At 39.8% G+C, this 19,126-nt stretch overlaps 1 protein-coding gene across 8 annotated transcripts in view; it reads left to right on the plus strand.

Moving 5' to 3' along the window:
• Positions 1-19,126, plus strand: part of adgrb1a (adhesion G protein-coupled receptor B1a) — a 197,634-nt gene that overhangs the window by 139,836 nt on the left and 38,672 nt on the right. For all 8 annotated transcript variants that reach the window (XM_063488506.1, XM_063488504.1, XM_063488511.1 and 5 more), the window contains 2 exons: positions 1,581-1,707; positions 15,316-15,419. In XM_063488506.1, coding sequence (XP_063344576.1) covers positions 1,581-1,707; positions 15,316-15,419 — 231 coding nt within the window. The remainder of the gene's footprint in view (positions 1-1,580; positions 1,708-15,315; positions 15,420-19,126) is intronic.

The following is a 19,126-nucleotide window of genomic DNA, read 5'->3' on the forward strand; positions in this document are numbered from 1 at the left end:
GTAACAGAATGATAGGAGGAGAAAAATATGGGGGAGAGGAACAGCTCATGATCTGAAGCATACCATATATTCTGTCAAACAAGGTGCAGGTAACATTATGCCATGGCCATTTTATGGTTGCTGTTGGATAAAAGTCCCTAACTTTTACTGCTAATGTGACTCCCAGGCTTGGTGCTTCAAATTGTGAATAGATGTTGACCCAAACCATACTGCTAAGCAACCCAAGAACCATTACAGGATTAAAAAGGATGGCAGAGCAACCCACAAGCAAGCTGCTAAAAAAATAACTGATATATTTTAAGTTCACATTTAGAATAAATTTATTCCCAACACTTACACCAATGCCACTCTTTGCATATTTTTGCAGTATGATAGAATAACATATACATTTCTGTTTTTATGCTAGTGTAAAAAAATTACATTGGTGTGCCCACGTGTACTTTATATCAGCTATTCCACATTAAAATACTTCGTCGCTACTTTACTGGCCCTTTTCCTGAGCAGGCATTCTGAACAGCCATGGCAGGAAATAAGCAGGTGTAACCATTGACTGTAGAAAACAGTCAATGGGTGTAACTGATATACATGTAATGGTCAGTTTTCTTTCTTTTTTTTTTCTTTCTGCTTTGATCACAACTGTGAGCAGCTGTGACTCATTAATGTTACTGGGAGAAAAGATGCAGTGGTATTGATCACTGGGCCAGATTTCCATGATAGTGGCACTGCTTTCTGCTCATGCATTGGTGTACTTTTTAATAACAGGCTTTCAAATTGGATTATCGTTAAACAATAGGGCCAGAAAAAAGAAAAAAAAAACATTAACGCAGCAGGCATTCACTGTAGACAGGAATGAGCCGCAATATAACTTAATACAAACGTATTTCACATTAGGTATTAAAATAATTCCAGTTGTTTCCAAACTTGCCACTGATCCACCGTCATAGGGCACTGATCGCTGTATTAATTAACAGTGATCTTGATCAACAGGCCATGTTTCCATGTTTGCAGCGCTGCTTTCCCAGCATGCACCAGTTTCCCATCAGAAATTGCATAATTTGTTGCCTCTTTTTTATATGAGGCATGCATGGGAATTTTAACATTATGATAAAAAAAATTACATTAAATAAAGAACTCTACTGTATATACATTGTGCATAGTAAATATAGCACAGTATCGTAATGGCTAATATTTAGCTCACTTGAAACAACGCGTAACTATTAATATTATTATTATTATTATAATAATGATAATAATAATGATAATGATCCCGAGTGTTGGCAGTGTGTTTCTGTAATGTGTCCGGGCTGAGAGCTGCAGCACGCCGCCTCGTAGCGCCTCATCACCGCCTTCAGTCCGCTGTGTGCGCGTGCCTGCTGCAGCGGCAGAGATGTAAAGTGGATTAAAGAGCCGGGGTAACGCGGTGGGATTTGAACCGCTGTTTTTTCTTTTTTCTTTGCTTTCTGTCTTTTGCCGGGGCTCTCTTATATTCACCGCATCGCTTTTCTCTTTGTGCTTGTGTGTGTGTGTCTCTCTCTCTGTGTGTACGTGTGTGTGTGCGCGCGCGTGTTTCTCTCGTGCAGCTCCTCTCTGCTGGGATCCTGGTCTGCCAGGGGCTGCAAAACCGTGCTTGTCGACTCATTCAGAACCAAATGCTCTTGTGACAGACTGTCCACCTTCGCCATTTTAGCACGGCTAAATCCCGAAATGGTAAGTCCGACAACCTCCCATGAATTCCATAAAGGTATCGGAGACGGGGTGTGTTTTTGTGGGGTTCTTTGAGAATGCATCAGCTGTTTCTTTTTTTTCTCTCTCTCTCTAAAGGGCGTCATTGTCGTTACATATCAACAGATCCTCCCTCTTTCCCCCTCCTTCCTTTTCTATGTCTCGACATGCCAAAGCCATGCTGCAAAAGGTTATTAAAGGCTTGCCAAAAAAAAGGATTTTATTTAGGGGGTGCCTTTACTTATGTGGCTGTTTATCTGTTCCAAGAGGAGAAGCAGCACCGTGCTAACCTGTGGTCTCTGCTCTCAGATATTCACACACATGACACCATGAGTAGGATTTCAAATCATGTTAGAGCTGATGATCATAACTGCATGCCCCTCAAATTCCACACCCCTCCTTAATTTTCTTATTTTAGGTAAACGCCAACAATTGGTGTTCACATTAGCATATTTTCCCATAATAGCCTGTCAGTTGTGTCTCCATGGTTATCACAGGCCCAGTGGAGAAGGTGCTGCATGGCAATTCCATAATCTGTACTACAACAACAAGCAGCAGGACACATTTTACCCAGACTTGGAGGTACAGCGGGACACAGAACACAATGCCCTTCCATTGTGGCTGCAGCTGGGCTCAGCAGTCAGCTATGTGTCTGCAGAAATCACAGCCGAATCCCAGTGACTCAAACGTGGCCCAGTTTCTGTGGGCACAGGGCCGTGTCTTTGTGGCAATTTTTCATTTAGACCGATTAGTTATTATTAGACTGGAAATTGCCTCAGAAGCAGTTTGTTCACTAGTTGCCCTGGTAACAACATGGGCACAGAGGCTTTCTTAAAGATACAGGAGGCAGCAGGCTGCCCGTCATGCTGCCTGAACGATTTAGAGAAAGAGGCTAAGCCAAGGGGAAGAGCTGAAAAAAACAGCCTGGCTATAACGCAGCCACCACATATAAGTTAATTCAGGTTTTGATTGAACTGGGAAGAGCTGGGATGAAAGGTGCTGATGGAGTGTGGTTCTGGTTAGTTTAGCATAGCTTATTGATATTTAAAATTGTAATAGTAAACAAAAGTCATGTTGGTAGGTACCTTGGTTTGGGACTCTGTTCATGTGTGAAAGAGAAAAAGTAATATTTTGAAAAAGTAGTTGTGCCCATTGGGCATGATTGGGCATGGATACTTGCTAACTAACTAACAGACTAATAATTAAGCACTGCTTGAGACGTGTAGTTCAAAGGCTAGAATAAGCAGGAGAGTCCTAGTGACTTTAAACCTTACTGGTATCTATATGGATGAGTAATTAAAACCTATCTTTTATAGAGCTGTTATGAAAAGGGAAACCATTTCTTTTACAAGGACTGACCCTTGATGCGAGGGTCATGTATCCAATGGAAGAAGTCCAGTTTTTGGTACTTAGACATTGACTGCATTTTTCTGATGCATCACAGCCAGTCCAGTAATGATAGAGATGCACGGTGTTGTTGACCAGGTAGAATTTTCACACTGGAACATCCATTAAATTGCAAGTTTTTGATAATGTCTTTTAAATCAGTTGAATCCTTTGTGTTCAGTAGAAATGTTTGACACTGCTATATTTTTAATATAATATAATGAAATTGCTTTTCTTATTTTGTAGGCTTGATGATTCATGTTATATTGCAACTTGATCAGTACAGGGATCAAAAATGAGAACAATCTATTCGCTCCTCTCCACCTCCAGATGAGCCGTTCAGTTATCTGGACAGGACCTTGGCTGAGGGAGGAGAGGAGGAAGAAGCAGGAGGTCACACCTTGATAAGTTACAAGCTGACACACTGGGCACAGTGCGAGTATGGAGCAAACCGTCTTGCTTAGGAAGAAACAGTAGAACAACAAAAAGGCCTTAAGAGTCGATTGGTTTTTTGACATCCAAGTGTGTCTGTGGAGACATGTAAAAAATAGCTGTTTAATATGTATTATCTGAATTAAACACATTGTAAAAATGAGCTTCCATTTTATTAATTTAGTCCTGAAAAAAGGCCAAGTAGTTTAAAAATCAGTTAATAATTTAAAACATTTAGTTGATCAACATGCCAAATATTCACTGTCCAACTTGTCAAATTTGAGAATTTGCTACTTTGTCATTAGAAATGTGCTATCTCTGGGTCTTAGACTTTCAGAATATATATAAAAATGTGAGAAAATTTGTTAAATTGAGTGAGATAGTTATGTCTTTTTAACTTTTTATAGATAAAATAATCTCTCTGTGTTTGTGTACGTAAAAATAGCACACCCTGTGTAAATGTGTATAGGAGAGGTAATTGAAACGCTATGAAACTCATCTTTTAATTCAATATTATGCATAAATATTCAGCTGGAGATTTTTATGATTAATCTGGTAATATTTTTTCAAATAATTAACTGTTAGTTACTAAACAATTACAGCTATAATTAGAAATTGGGCCAAGAGCTCTCCTTTTAGCCAATAGACAGTTCTTTACCCCAAAATATTTCTTTTCAAATCAGCGAGGCAAAGACAGTTAATCATTTTGTTGTTTTATTTTTTCCCTTAGTGGCATCAGCAGGCAGAAATTATAGGGGTGAAGAATAGTAATGACACTGAGGATCTGAGGTCATTTCTTTAGTCCTTCATTTATACCTTGAATTATGATGGCTGTGGACTGGTAGTCATTCTTGTTCTAGTTCTTTGCTTGTTTGCTTGAATGGCACATGGGTAGTTGGTGCATTAAAAACTAAAAGCCTGTAAAATCCTGAGAATTTTGTGGACACATAACATTCGAAAGCTGACGGCCATCTGCAGAGAGCCTCGCACTCATTGTCGATCTTAACTCCATTTCACATATGACATGGCTCTAGTAGTGGGGCAAGTTTCTTAACTCAAGCCATTAAACTACAATGCTACCACACTGTCCACATGTACTGTAGATATTAGCTTTCTATCTCTGGATTTATAGGTCATCTTTTAACACTTTTCTCAGTGCTGTGCCATATAATATTGTCTGTTATAACACAGGTATAATTATTATGTGATATAAAACTTACATTTCTGGATATCAGTGCTGCAACAACATCGTGCAGCGACAACCACGAGACAAGCTCGGAAACGTTGGGGAACTTTTGATGACAATCTAGCATCTGAAAATGGAGCTACTTCAGCAACTTCCAATCAAGCATAGTGCTTTTCAAAATAAGAACAGTTCCTAAAGGTGGAAACAACAAACATCTCTGACAATTCAGTCAAATGCAAGAATGAAATAAACGCAGCTGATGATGTGTGACCCAAAACTAAACAAATATCTCAGCTAAGCATCACTGAAGTACTCACTAGTTGCCTTGCGTATGACAGGAAGTGCAAACAGTGGATGGAAATCACTGATGCATGACGGTAAAGGAGGGCTATAAGTAGCTAGTTAAAACACTCCACCCTATTATATGATAATATTGCACACTCTCCTGAAAAGTTACCAGATAAAGATAATTTACTTTTCATATATAATTTACTTTAAGTGTTAAGCAGTCATGTAGCGTTATAGTTACTAATAAGTTGTAATATTTAATAATTAATATGTAATAAATTCACAGGAAACTACTACAACCTTTTTTATGTTTACATTTGGCATAAAGCTATTATTGCTCTATAATTCTGCGGCTGCTTCTTCTGGCACCTTAAAGCAATAGATCACACTTTCAATTAAGCAGTCTGTGATCAATGACAATAACTCTTCAGAAAAGAAGGATGGAAAATGCCCTTCATTTTGTTTGCACTGCTAAATGTTGCTCCCTTTAATAAGCTGATAAAATGCTGGTAAAACAGAAGTTTTGGGTTTTTTTTCTATATTATTAGAAATACTGTTGCAAATTTCTTTGAAATATCATAATATAATGTAAAGGCTGTATTGTCCACCCCTGTTTCTCCCTCTATCATATGTCAATCATTAGTATCCCTCACTAGCACAAATCCTATTGCAGAATGGATGAGAATGGAAAACCAGTATAGAACTGGTTCCCAGTAGTTCAATACTTTGGAATTGTTAGATTCCGGTTATCAGTTCCACTTGCACTTGTGCTACAGTCTGCTGATTTGTTTGTGTGCCAGAGGGGGAAATAGTGGCATAGTCTACAGCATGGATATGGATATTACTTTTATTTTTATAGCATAAAAGGATGAGAGCGCAATGCTAAAGTCCAAACTGCATCCAGGACAGAAACAACCGCATCATGATGCTAACACAACTTCGGCTCTGTATGCAGGTGCTTGCAAGCACCTGCATACATACTTAGCTAACGCTAAGCTAGCCAAGAGCACAAAGTGGTTTTAAAGCGGAGTGAATGACGAACCCAAACAGACCACACCATGAACAACAACAGGTAACAAACTGATGATCAGTCAGGCCAACCTGTTCATGTTTAAAGTAGAATCACCTGACGATCACTTTGAAGTCTCTTTGTGCTGGTTTTCATCTGTGCTTTGTGCTGTCACCTTTGTGTTCATACCTAAACACTAAGAGTAAGATGATCTATGTGATTTGAGTTGATGTGTGGAAGTGCAGTATTTAGGTTTATATTATGAAATGGTAGTTATGAGGCTGAACACTGATCACAACAAAGAGGGGAAATACCTCCAACACGCACAAACATTTGACCACACAGCATGTAATTAATTTGAGACATTTCAGGGATTTTGACTCAGTCCGCGCTCCAGATGAGTTAATTGATAATCGCGTTAGTTGCGCGTTAACGCTAACAGCACAAAAAAAAATATAGAGTCTAGGGCTGCCACGATTAGTCGACTAGTCACGATTACATCGACTATCAAAATCGTCAATGACTAATTTTATAGTCGACGCGTTGTTTGAAGCTTTGTAAGATCCCAAAAGACGCAGGAATAAGTAGTAGGATTTAAGAGTGTAATAACGGACTGAAACAGAACATGGCAGCACTGCATGTACAAGGATGCCAGCTGCCGTTAAACCCCGAAGAAGAAGAAGCAGTGTCCGGTATCGTAGCTGTGTCCAAATTCAGGAACCGCATCCTCCTGTGCCCGCATTTGTAGGCTGATTACGTTACAGCGACACGACGAAGACTGTCCAAATTCAAAGACTCCGACAAATGCGGCTGACAAATGCGCCCTTCATTTCCCCAGATTTGAAGGATGGGTCGGGTGTATACTTCGTGGCCCAACCTATCCCAGGTTGGCCCTGCTCAGTTTCCAACAATGGCGGCAGCTAATTAGTTTTAATATTACTCTTATTATTCTTTCTGGGTCACAAAATAAATGTTTAACATATTTTCAGGCAGTAATGTAGCTGTGTAAATTTCAAATATCTGCTCAGTTTATCAAGACACCACATATTTTCAAAAGCACTCCGACGTTTTCGGAGACGTCTGTTACCCACCAGCTCGATAGCTAGCCGGGGTTCAAGGCTCACTAGAGCCGATGAGAACACCGGACTCTCGGCAAATCGTTTTCAAACCCACCGCCGTCTTTCGCTACTCAGGTTAAACATGATATATAAGTCACTTAGATAACTTAAAAAATGTTATTGTTTGGCTTTTTTCAGTATTTTATTTGTTCCTGAGTAAATTGGTTTGGCTGAGATTAAAGTTATAGTTTTTACACAGCGGAATAAACGTCAAGCAGACAGCTGATTATCAGAAGTGTGAGATGCTCGAGAATATACTCCGGTGTCCTGTTGTATTTTAGATAGCAAGGAGCAGACGGCTGAGTTTATTAAACTCCGCCGAAACAATCTGCAAATTTCATTAAAATTTTATAAACTAATATCTTGTCTTTATTTTTAGTTAGCACATACCTTAAACACTTAAAGCTGTAAGCTAATGATAGTTATATAGTCCAATGGACGCATGATCTGATTAGTCGACTAATCGCAAAAATAATCGGTGACTAGTCGACTATCAAAATAATCGTTTGTGGCAGCCCTAATAGAGTCGTCAATTTGGGATTTCTTTGGCTTTAAACCAGATGAAAGAGGTAAACCTAAGGATGTAACCAAAGCGGTGTGTTACTTGTGCAGACGTATAGTGCGAGCAAAGTACTCAAACACGGCTAACTTGCATGAGCATGTACGTGTCCACCATCCGGCTGAGTATGCTAGGCTATCACCAGCTTCTGCAGCTCCATCGACAAGCATTTGGGCGCACTCTGAGGAGGGTGCATTTCACTCGCAGATGAAAGAGGGTGCTGTTAAAAGAGCGCTATTATTTTTTCCTGTTGACTGCTTCTATTAGCTCCATCATTAATAGCAAACTTATTCATGGGCAAATAAATAATTAAATCGCCCTTGTAAAAACTATCGACGATAGGCTATCGTGCTGGCTATTGTTGATAGTCAATATATTCGTCCAATCGCCCAACCCTAGTGCATAGTGTTTCCCCTGGGTTGCTGCTGGTGTGTTTTTTTTAAAGCCTACCAAAGACAGGTTAAATAGCTTGTTAATGATACGTTCACCTATAATTGTGGCTTCTTTTTTCAACTTTTCCCAATCTTCTCTCCAGTCCCTGTATCTGCAGATGTCCCATTTGCAAACTTGAAGGGAGGCGCAATGGTGCCAGAGTTAGAATTGTTGCCTCATAGCTGGAAAGTTCTTGGTTTGTACCTGCTAGCTGGGTTCCTTTAGGGAGTTTGTGTGCTTTCTGTATTTCCGGTGGGTTCTGACATGCTTGTTAGGTCAATTGAGAGTATGTGGTTGTCTCTCACCGTATGTCAGCTGTAGGGATGGGTATCGTTTAGGTTTTATCCAATACCGGTGCCAAACCCGTACTTTTGAAACGGTGCCGGTGCTTAAACGGTGCTCGAACCGGTGCTTAAAGAATGGAGAACACAAACTTTGTTCAAAAACCTCTCATGTTTAGCTGTTTTTTTGTAAAAAGATAACAATGTTAGCCTTTTCTGCAGCTATAGGGCATATATGGTATCACTCTTGGCTGGAAGAAGTGCTTAAACAATGGAAAAAATACAAACTTTGTCCAAAAACCTCTCATGTTTAGTTGTTTTCCACTTTTTCTTTGGTCATTTTAGCCTTTTTGGCCAGGGTGAAGGGAGCATCTGCCATCAAACAAGAAGACAGCCGCATGTAACTACGATGGTGTTTGCTAGTTCACCTTACATACATTAATTTAATAACGTGGTTAGCCTACTCAACGTAAATTACACACGAACAACATTAAGCTACTCACGCAGAGAAGAATGGCTGCTGCTGCCATCATCACCCGTCATCATTTCTGCTACACTGGCAGGGCTAGGGGCCAGGACTCTACTCTTCGGGTTCTTGGGGGATGTTGCTAACTCAGTGCATTTCTCGGCTTTTAAAGAAACGCTATGCGTCGCAAGGTTCGTCGTCAGATTCAAGGTGTTACCTCCTTTGCACAGTATCACAGTATCACCTTAAAGCACTTGTTGCAGGCTGCTGAGTTTGCATCTTTTGCTGTGAAGTACAGCCAGACATTTGACCGCTTCGCCTTGGGCATTTTTAATCTGTAGCTCTGCTCTAAAAGAACGTACGTACCTGGGCCCGCCTACTATCCTTGCAAAGGTAAAATGATTGGCTAGAATCCAAAGTGTATGACATCTCAGGAAAAAAAAAAAAAAAAGAAGCACCGAAATAAAGCACCAAAATGTGCGCTGCTTTTCGGTCTGGTTACTACCGTTTATGTCAGAACCCCGGTACCCATCCCTAGTCAGCTGGGGTGTTCCACGCTTCCAGTTGTACTACAGGATGGTCTGAACTGCTATACTGTTTCCTGAGAGAGGATAAAGCCTTATGTTCGTATTATGTTTGTCACAATACAAGGAACATGTTGTGGTTGTGTTGGTAGTAGATGACTTACACTCTGTTCGCGATTTGATCATTTCTACTGCTCTTGGTATTATGGACCATGTTGGTCATTATTGGCTTTGTCTGTGTTCATTAATCGGCAAATATAAAGTAGATCACTTAAAGAGCTTTCTTCTCCTGTTGGTACTTTATTCCCCTGTTGCCGTCTAATGCTAATTTGGCCTTTAGTTTTGCTCTGTTCACATGTGTGACATAACGAATTAAGCTAATAATTACCAGTAAACTAATATTGGCGTATCCTCAACGTGCTGCAGCCTCCCTGCAGCCTGCCTCCACCTGTGCAGATGACAGGCTGTTTGAATTCTGTTGTTTCCAGAAAGCATTGTGTCTCCTAAGGAAAGCTAAATTCCCGCTTGTGCTTTTTCCAGAAATTTCAGCTTTTCTCATTTCTCATGCCCTTCTTTTTTCCCTTTTTCCCTATGTTCTATTATTTTGCGAGACAGCCACGGCCGCCATTCTAATTATTCCTACTGCAACACATAGCAGCTTCTAAATGGCCCAGCCTCTGTCTGCAGCTAGCCTTCTACAGCCTCAGCATGACAAATACCCCAACCTCTTTTTTTTCCTCTGTCCCCCCCCTCGCTCCTCCCATACTTCCATCTCTTTCTTCTTTACCCCTCAGTCATTTCATCCCACCATTTTTCATTCTCTGATGTCGCATCACATTGTAGTTCTGCCTCTTTCCCTCTGCTTACTACATCATTTACTCTCTAGCTGCCACCTCTCGTGTCCGTTTTGCTCAGTCCAGCTTCACTGCAGACTTTTAGAAGGAAAACAGGGAAAAAATTCACTGCAGTCAAAGGCAAAGCCCTCTGAACCCAGTGTGCTACCATTGGTAGACCCGTGTGCAGTGTAGGGAGAGAGGATGAATGAATGTGCTTGTGCTGGTATCAACTGGATGCTATAAGCCTGGCCTCTAGTCGCAGTGACAAGCCTCACGCCAATTAGCCCATTGTAGGAGTAACAAATGGGTAGATAGTCTGAGGTCTGCAGGGCTGTAGGCTGTTAGAGAGGCAGCATCTGTTGATGTTTTATCTATCAAGTGGAACTAAAGTTATGGGAGTCATAGCTGTACTCTGATTTGCACATCAAGATGTCTTGTGGTCATATGAAAACATAAAAATAAATAAAAGGAAAGCAGATGATCTGATGATCTGTGAAAGAGAAACCTTATGTGTTTTCATTTTTTGACTAAGCCACTTTTTTGTGATTGGTTTTCTAGCCAAGTATGTGCAGGTTTATTATCTATTTCCAGCATGAAGATAAAGTAGAATGTGTGCAGTGCAGTGAAAAAGCATTTATCTGATTTGTTAGCTTTTTGCATACTTGTCACATTTAAATGTTTCAAATTTATGCAAACAGTGGTGTGTTTAAAGTCTGCTCATGTGGAATTATGTGGTCTGGTCATTTTCTTGTGGACAGGAATGCTCTCATCTGGACTCTGTGTGAGCTTTGGTACGAGGCGAGTTCTGTCGTTAGCTGAGGAGGAACTAAAAAGTTTGTCTGTCTCAGCAGACGCCTTTCTGTTTCACTGCACTTGTAATCTTTTTTTCTCCCACTTTGCTTTTAGAGAAGGAACTCAGTGCAGTGCAGATTAATCAGAGGGATTTAATTAACTTGGCCCCGGCACACACATCAAACCTGGAGACAAGACAGGCTATAAACTCAGCCAATTATCTTCTGCTAGAGGGGTGGGGGTAAATGTGAGGGGGTCGGAAACCCCTCGCGTCCCGGTCCCCTCAGGTCCAGCCATCCTCCATCTGTGAGCAACTGCAAAGCCTTTTTTCACTGCTACTACTGCACCCTCATCTCACCTTAATCTTCTTCACCCGAACACAGCACAGCATTAGCGATGAGCTGTTCCAGCTACTGATCCAGCCACATTAGGTTTGGATGATTACTCCAGCAAATAACTTTGTATCTGTTATTAAAACGCAGTCCCCTGCATATTCACTGAAGAGGCCGCCTACCATGACGAAATGGGTGTACAATTGTTTCGCTTCATTTCTGTTGAATCAAATTTGGAATTTTAGTGCAATCATAATAACGTCGGTGTGTATTGACTCTTTGCTGTAAATGTCTCTTCTTCCTAGAGCTTTTGGTTTATACCGACTAAATATAGGCGCATTTCAGTGGGAAATGTCATTAAAATGCCTTTTGTTTTTAACTGAACTTCTTGGCTTTAATGATGGTAATCTTGCTGTGTCTCCCCATTGCTTTGGTCCAGTTTGATCTCTCTCAACAATGCAGTCCTGTTAGATTGACATTTATGTTTCCTGAAATGAGAATCCTACACTCTTTAGTGATACTCTAATTTTCAAATTTCATGTCATCTTGGTTTTTTTGTGGAGCCAGTTCTAAAAAAACATTTCAGCTCCTCCCTTGTCACAAGGGATTGCCACTGATGGTAGCTCCTCTTATTTATGAGTAGTGGAGTTACATCGGATGCACTTGCTGACACAACCATAAAAGGCTTAGGGGGTCTAGCTCCAATCAAACCACAAAACTTTCACTTGCCAAGCGAATATGTAAACCTCAACTTACATATCTTGGTGTATCCTGAGAACCAGCTCACATGTTGAGAACTGTCTATGGTAAAAAAAATTCCATAGACTGTCTATTCTGCTGTGGTATTAGCAGTAGATGAAATACACTCCAAGGAAAATCATGGCACACTGAGTTGTTGGGTTATGCATCTGGAAATCATTGATTGCTGATGGTTGCTTTGTGCTGCCATGCTGCTGATAGCTTTTGGTAGAAATGAATGACGCTAATCTGGTGGTGAAGGCATGAGAGCAAAATATTTTCACATGTACTAAAGTTTTATGATGCAACAAAATGTGATCTTCATAATCCCTCAAATGTATCTGAGCACTCAGCCTGTAGTAATTTAAAAATGTTAACCACTTAACTTCATTGAAATACTGTGAACATATTAGATGAACTGGTATAACATTTCGTACAAGTAGTCATGCTACGTACTGACTTTTATGATTCTTTTAGAGTTACTATGTTGCAACCATTTGTTTCACATTTTTAGAGATATTTGTTGAAATATTTACAATGTCAGATAGATTACTGTGAAATTTGCCCTAGATCAGGGGTGAGGGAACTCCAGGCCTCAAGGGCCAGTGTCCTGCAGGTTTTAGATCACCCTGGGTCAACACACCCGAACCAAATGATTAGTTCATTACCAGGCCTCTGGAGAACTTCAAGACATGTTGAGGATGTAATTTAGCCATTTTAATCAGCTGTGTTGGATCAAGGACACATCTAAAACCTGCAGGACACCAGCCCTTGAGGCCTGGAGTTCCGTCACCCCTGCTATAGATATTACTGTAATGGGCTAACCTTATCGCCAGATGTGCTTTGATCAGGCCAAAGCATTTTGGCTTACAACTAGGGAAGGGAATAGAGAACCGGTTTTGCAGAAAACTAGTTCCCAGTAGTCCAATTCCTTGGAATTGTTAATCTGCCTGCCTATCAGTCCCGCTTATCGGTTCTTGCACTTGCAGTAGAATCAACTGATTTCGGTTCACGTGTCAGAGGAGGAAAATAGCAGCGCAGTCTAGAGCATGGATAGGACAAGATAAATAGTAAAGTGGAAAACTGCATCCATAGATCTCATAGATCTGCTGCTAAGCCTGAACCTGGTCAACTTGCTTGTTTTATTTGACCAGGCATTGTCACTGAACCTCATGTACTTGCTAATGCTAGCTGTGTTTCCATACAAAGCACAGATCATAATTGAACTCAGAGCAGTGAAAGCAGAGTCAACAACAGATTGCCTGACATGCCTCACACAGACATAACTTGTGAGACAACTTACCCCTGGTGGAGACGATGCTTCTTTTACAAGGTTTTACTTTGGCCCCGGCACACACAAATAAAATAACTGTTTCCGATAGATGTTTGGTCGACTCTGACTCGCCATAGCCATTTTTGTTGGTTTTCATTTTCTGTGATGAATTGTTTGTTTGCTCTGTAGATGTTTTCACATAGCTCTTTAGCCCTTGTCATTGGTTAAAAGTGTACATATAAAAATGAATAAAAGTGAAATGTGGATCATACATTTTCTAAACTCAGTTGAAAGGTATATGTAATTATTGTTCCTGTATTAAAACATATGTGATATGAAATAAGAACACTAGAGGTTTAGACACATAGTTCTAAACCTAGTTATTTCTAAACAGCTGCTGCATGGTACATGGTTACATGGTTGCTATGGTGACCAAGACAGTGGCGGACAAGGTTTTGGGAATGAAAAAAGGCGAAGGTGTCACTTCTTCATTTTCCTTTATTTTAATTTGTCTGTTCAATATGGAAATTGACTTTGTATGCATAAATTGTCCGTGTGTGTGGGTGGTGTGTGTGCATTTCTGCTGATTGGAAGTATTGTGGTTTCTTCCTAAATCACCTTCAAGTCACCTTACTGTCAAACTGAAAGCAGAAAAAAAGCAGGAGCATTCTTTCAGAATCTCTACGTGTGTGTGTGTGTGTGTGTGTGTGTGTGTGTGTGTGTGTGTGTGTGTGTGAGAGAGAGAGAGAGAGAGGGAGAGAGAGAGAGTGAGTGAGTGACATCCTGCTAACCTTTACACCTCTAGTAACTACCTACTCTACACCTCTCCTAATCTTATCCTGTGCAGCCATTAAACCAGGCTCAAAGTAGGGCGGTGTGATATGACCAAAATCTCATCCTGATAACAATATATATCACAAAATAGAGCATTTTCTGTGAATCTCAGGGAACTCGACTTGTGTGAAGTGTTTTCAGCTGGGCCTCGTGTACCTGGAGTCGAGTGTTTTGACTGATGCATGAAACTATATATGAGTATTTATTACACGGCGTGGTGCGGGGAAAAGCCGGTTCTAACGTTTGAGTCTAAGGATTATTTTCAGCGCTCTTTTTTGCTCCTCATCTGTAAACTCTCTCCATACTCTTTCACATGATTCTTGCGTAGATGGTAGAAGAGGTTTGTTGTGTTGGAGTCTGTTGTGGGGACCTGTTTGCGGCATAGTTTGCATAGTAAAGTTTTCTGGTCCATGTCAGACTTTTCATAACCAAACCAGGTCCATGCTACAGAGGTAGCCCCTCGTTTAGGAATAAGGTCCTCAATTTGTTTTGACTGGTCCTTCTGTTTCAAGCTACCTGGTTCTGCCTCACCTTCACTGGCCATGCTGGTATTCTCTGAAATGATGAAAAAATATTGCCATAAACAGTGGATTTTGTGACACCACCAAACAAATGATAGCGTATAATATTAAACGACAGATGTTTTATTTTCGTCATCCGATATATTTCGTCATATCGCACAGTCCTAGTTTAATGTTTTTTTGCGTGCTGGGCCACCTGCTTTATTAGCTAGAGTTACACATGATAAAAACTAAATCCATCCATATTACATATAAATTTAATATAGATAGTGGCTCTTTAATATATTGGCTTACACATTTACCTAACAACAGGAAAATGGACTCCACTGAATTTGAACCATGGATGACCCAGTTAGGAGGTGAAAACTCAACAAATCAAGCCAACATGGATTTTTCTTTTCTGCTGTCAGCTCTCGTCAAATTCTGTGCACACAACAGATCTGCAAGACCCCACTGACGAGTCCCTCTGACTTTGTTTGCAGCAATGGGCTTTTTCATTATTCACTTTTCACTTTATCAGATAAAGTGGAATAGATCTTGATTGTATTTCACATTTTTCTTTTTTCCTCCTTCCTTTTATTTGCAGAACATGGATAAGACACAACTCCCGTCTGTGACACTGATTGTAGGCTGTGGAGTGTCTTCACTGACATTGCTGCTACTCATCATCATCTATGTGTCTGTCTGGAGGTGAGATATTACAGCTTGTGTTAAAAATATTAGCACAGGGCTGTGATTAATGTGAGGAGGAAGTGTTAACAACAGACTAGCAGCTCATCAGGTGGGAGGATATGAACCATCTGACTTAAATCTATCAAGGACAAAAGGACAGTGCTACTAAAAGCATGCTTTCCGCTGGTTTTAAGATTTTCAAAGATTGTGTTTAATTTTATTAAAAAGCCTACAAAATTATTAAAAGCTCTTAAATAAGCAGCAAAATCTAATGTAACAGTGTAGATTGAGAATGTAAAATCTTCTACTTTTCAAAGCTGTACCTACAGTACCTTTTCCATTAGTAACTACTTGGATCGCCACAGTTTTCAGAGTTTTCCATTAGGTCATAGCACCTGATACCAGGTATTTTTTAGTACCTGCTCGCCCGGGGTTCAAAGCAATCCGAGCACGTCCTAAAATGTGACGTCGTCAGACTGCATGCCACCGATTGGCCGGTTAGTAGCATCACTTGATGAGTCGTGAGAACTAGGGGTGGCTTTTTCCTGATTCAAATTGATTTTAGTTTGAATAATGCAATATCTATTCATTAAATCCTGATTTGATTTTTAAATGTAAATGTATTATGTCAGAAACGCCAGAATCTCAGCGTAAAGCTCACAAAACTATTTCAACAACCACCAAAAAGCCAAAATAGCAGGTACACGGATTCCGCTCAAACATGTAAACAGAAAACGAGATCCACGGCACGTACGCGGACATGCCATCATCTCACAGATTCTGAAGCTGCAGGTTTTTCGTCAATCTCCAACCAAAATTCACTGAATCAGCAACAAAAACTTTGTGAGCAAAACTTTGGCAGTTTTGCTCACACCATAATAAAATCACTCTTCTTTCACAGCTCTTTCTCTCAGTATACTTCAAGACCAGTTTACCATCAAGAATCTCTATTTTCTATCTCTATCTCTATTAATCGCTTGCTTACTAAGCACCAGACTACCGTTGTGTACAGTGTTATCGGCCACAGTTTTTTTCTTGTCTTCCCGCAAGAAAACCTAATTTCTGCTGTTCAGTACCGAAGAAATTTAAACTTTTACAAATTATGCCAAACTGCAAAACACTTAGCTGTGTAATTAAAACCTCTTGAACTTTGCTCTGCTTCACCTCAGCAGCTTGTTCATATGTTGTGTTATTTATTTTTTTTTTTTCAGTTTTTGATCTACTGCAGAATATTTTTAAGGCAGTTATCTGCTATAAAAAGCCAGGACAAGAACATTTCCTTCATACTTTTCTGTTTCATCCTCTGTTACTTTGACACAAAAGCATCTGCTGTGATGTTTAAACCTCTGATGAAGTCTCACAAGTGTCAGTTTTGTTTTTATACTTTTATCCAAAAATATGGATATGTACTGTTAAATGATCATAATTATAATATTCCTGACTGTCTGAGTCAAAATTGAATTAAATTTAATCGAAGCAAAATCGGGGATTGCATTGAATCAGGACCTTGTGAATCAGAATTGAATCAGTTATACAAATCAGTGACGATACCCAGGCCTAAAGAGAGCGTCTCATTAAAACCGAGCCTATATTTCACATTTGTTTGGATACTGAATGGGGAGAGTAATGGTGCCATCCTATCAAATCCTTAAGTCTCTTGATCTATGAGTCTGGACAGAAATGGATGTAAACTGTACCTGAACCAGTTGGTGGAGGTATAGAACAACAAAGAATTCTAGTTTTCCCCTTTTGAAGTTTAGAAATGGAAAAAACGTGAGCTTTTCTATCATGTACCACAGCAAACTTTGCATTTCTTTGTATCTTCCCTATTTTTGAAGTCACAAAATATATACCATGTTTTTCTTTTACTAGAGGACTAATTGGCTAAGCAGCTGAAATGTGATATAACACCTAATTCTAGTTTTGTTTTTTTGTTTTTTTTTTATCCATACTGACTTTTTGGAGTCCTCTAGGGAAAAAGTGTATTCCCCAAGCAGCTGGTCATTTTTTTTGCTGGAGACTGACTGTATGTAAGTGAAACCAGAGGCTGCTACACCAAAAACCTCTCTGCTCTGCGATTGTTTTGACTACAGCTGAACAAAAAAAAAACTATTTTTGGTTTGCATCGCACTTTTTGCTCTCTTTCTTTTCGCTACTGCTCGATGAGTAGTTTGTGAATGTTTGCAGACAAGTCAGTCTTCCAAGCAAAGGACAGGTAACCATGGCAATCTGTTAGCAACTAAAGCACCCTTTTTCAGTGAAGCACTGTATACCTCTTTGCAATCTATTTCGCATGCTGATTACCATCAACTACTTTCCAAAGTCTTCCCTTGTGAATGGTAGTGGCCAGTTGGGCCAATTACAGGTAGTGTAATGACAAGACAGGTTTTAAATGACATTCTACTGTATGCAGCATGAAAAATAAAAGTTTTCTTACCTCAGTGAATCTTGCACAAAAAGCATGTTCAGTGTATTCTGGAAAATTAATGTAAATTGTAGAATGAATTTAACCCAAAATATACACTATATGTATACACACATATGTATATATATATATGTATATATATATACACATTAGGGGTGCAACGATACACAAAATTCACGGTTCAGTACGGTTCGATACTTTGGTGTCACGGTTCGATATTTTTTCGATACAAAAAATGTTCATGCCTTTTTGTCATTTATTAAAATTACAAATATATACTCAAAAGTACAGTTTTTAAATTTAATGTTGCTGAAACAACAAAGTAATAAAAAAATTAATCTATCTGATCGAGAAATCACTCATCTTTGGAAAAAGAGAGTTTATTACAGAGAAATGGCTCTTTCCAAAATAAAAGCTATACTATACGCTTCTTCTGGGGTATATTCTCAGCAGCATATTAAACAGATCAGGTCCCCATAAGGAGAATCATGTGCTAACGGCTGTCTAAATGACTCTGGTAAAGTTTGTAGCATGCGTGCTTGTTGCTTTTGTCTGCTTCCACTTGTCTTTGCACTAGGATGATGTCGGAGTAAATGTGCAGTCATATTCGTTGTGTTCCCACTAGAGCTGTCAGCGTTAATCTCGTTGAAATGACGTTAACGCCATAACGCGGCAAATCTCCGTTAACGAGCTACCGCGGATTGCCCCGTGTGTGAGGCTGGACGGCGTCAACACGTTAACGAGCAAACTGCGCTAAGCACTAGTTCCCACCAATGTAACTGAGCATTGTGTGGCACATCCGACATACTGTTTTACTTTTGTCCATGACGTGCTTACCTTCAGGGTCATACTTCACATGAAGACCAAAATAGTTCCAAACGCCAGATCTGAATTAGGGTGGGGAAGGTTCAATTTGCCATGTTGCAACAGCTTAACTTCTGTCTCGCTAGCTTGCGCTGCGCTCAGTGGATCTGCGCTAGGCTGCTCCTGCAGCCTAGGCGGATAAGTCGAACGCAGATCCACTGGGCTCTCAACACAGACAGCATCGTCAGAAGAAAAGTTGATAAAATAAATTAAAAATTTTGTATTGTTCGATACATATGCATACCGAACCGAAAGCACTCTATCGAACGGTTCAATATCGATACGAGTATTGTTGCACCCCTAATATATGTATATATATATATATATATATATATATATATATATATATATATATATATATATATATACACACACATAAATACAGTGGTCATGTTGACTGATATTGGGCCTAATTGACTTTATTCACCAATGAGAG

Source organism: Pelmatolapia mariae, linkage group LG10_11, assembly GCF_036321145.2.
Source record: "Pelmatolapia mariae isolate MD_Pm_ZW linkage group LG10_11, Pm_UMD_F_2, whole genome shotgun sequence".
Classification (NCBI taxonomy): Eukaryota; Metazoa; Chordata; class Actinopteri; order Cichliformes; family Cichlidae; genus Pelmatolapia; species Pelmatolapia mariae.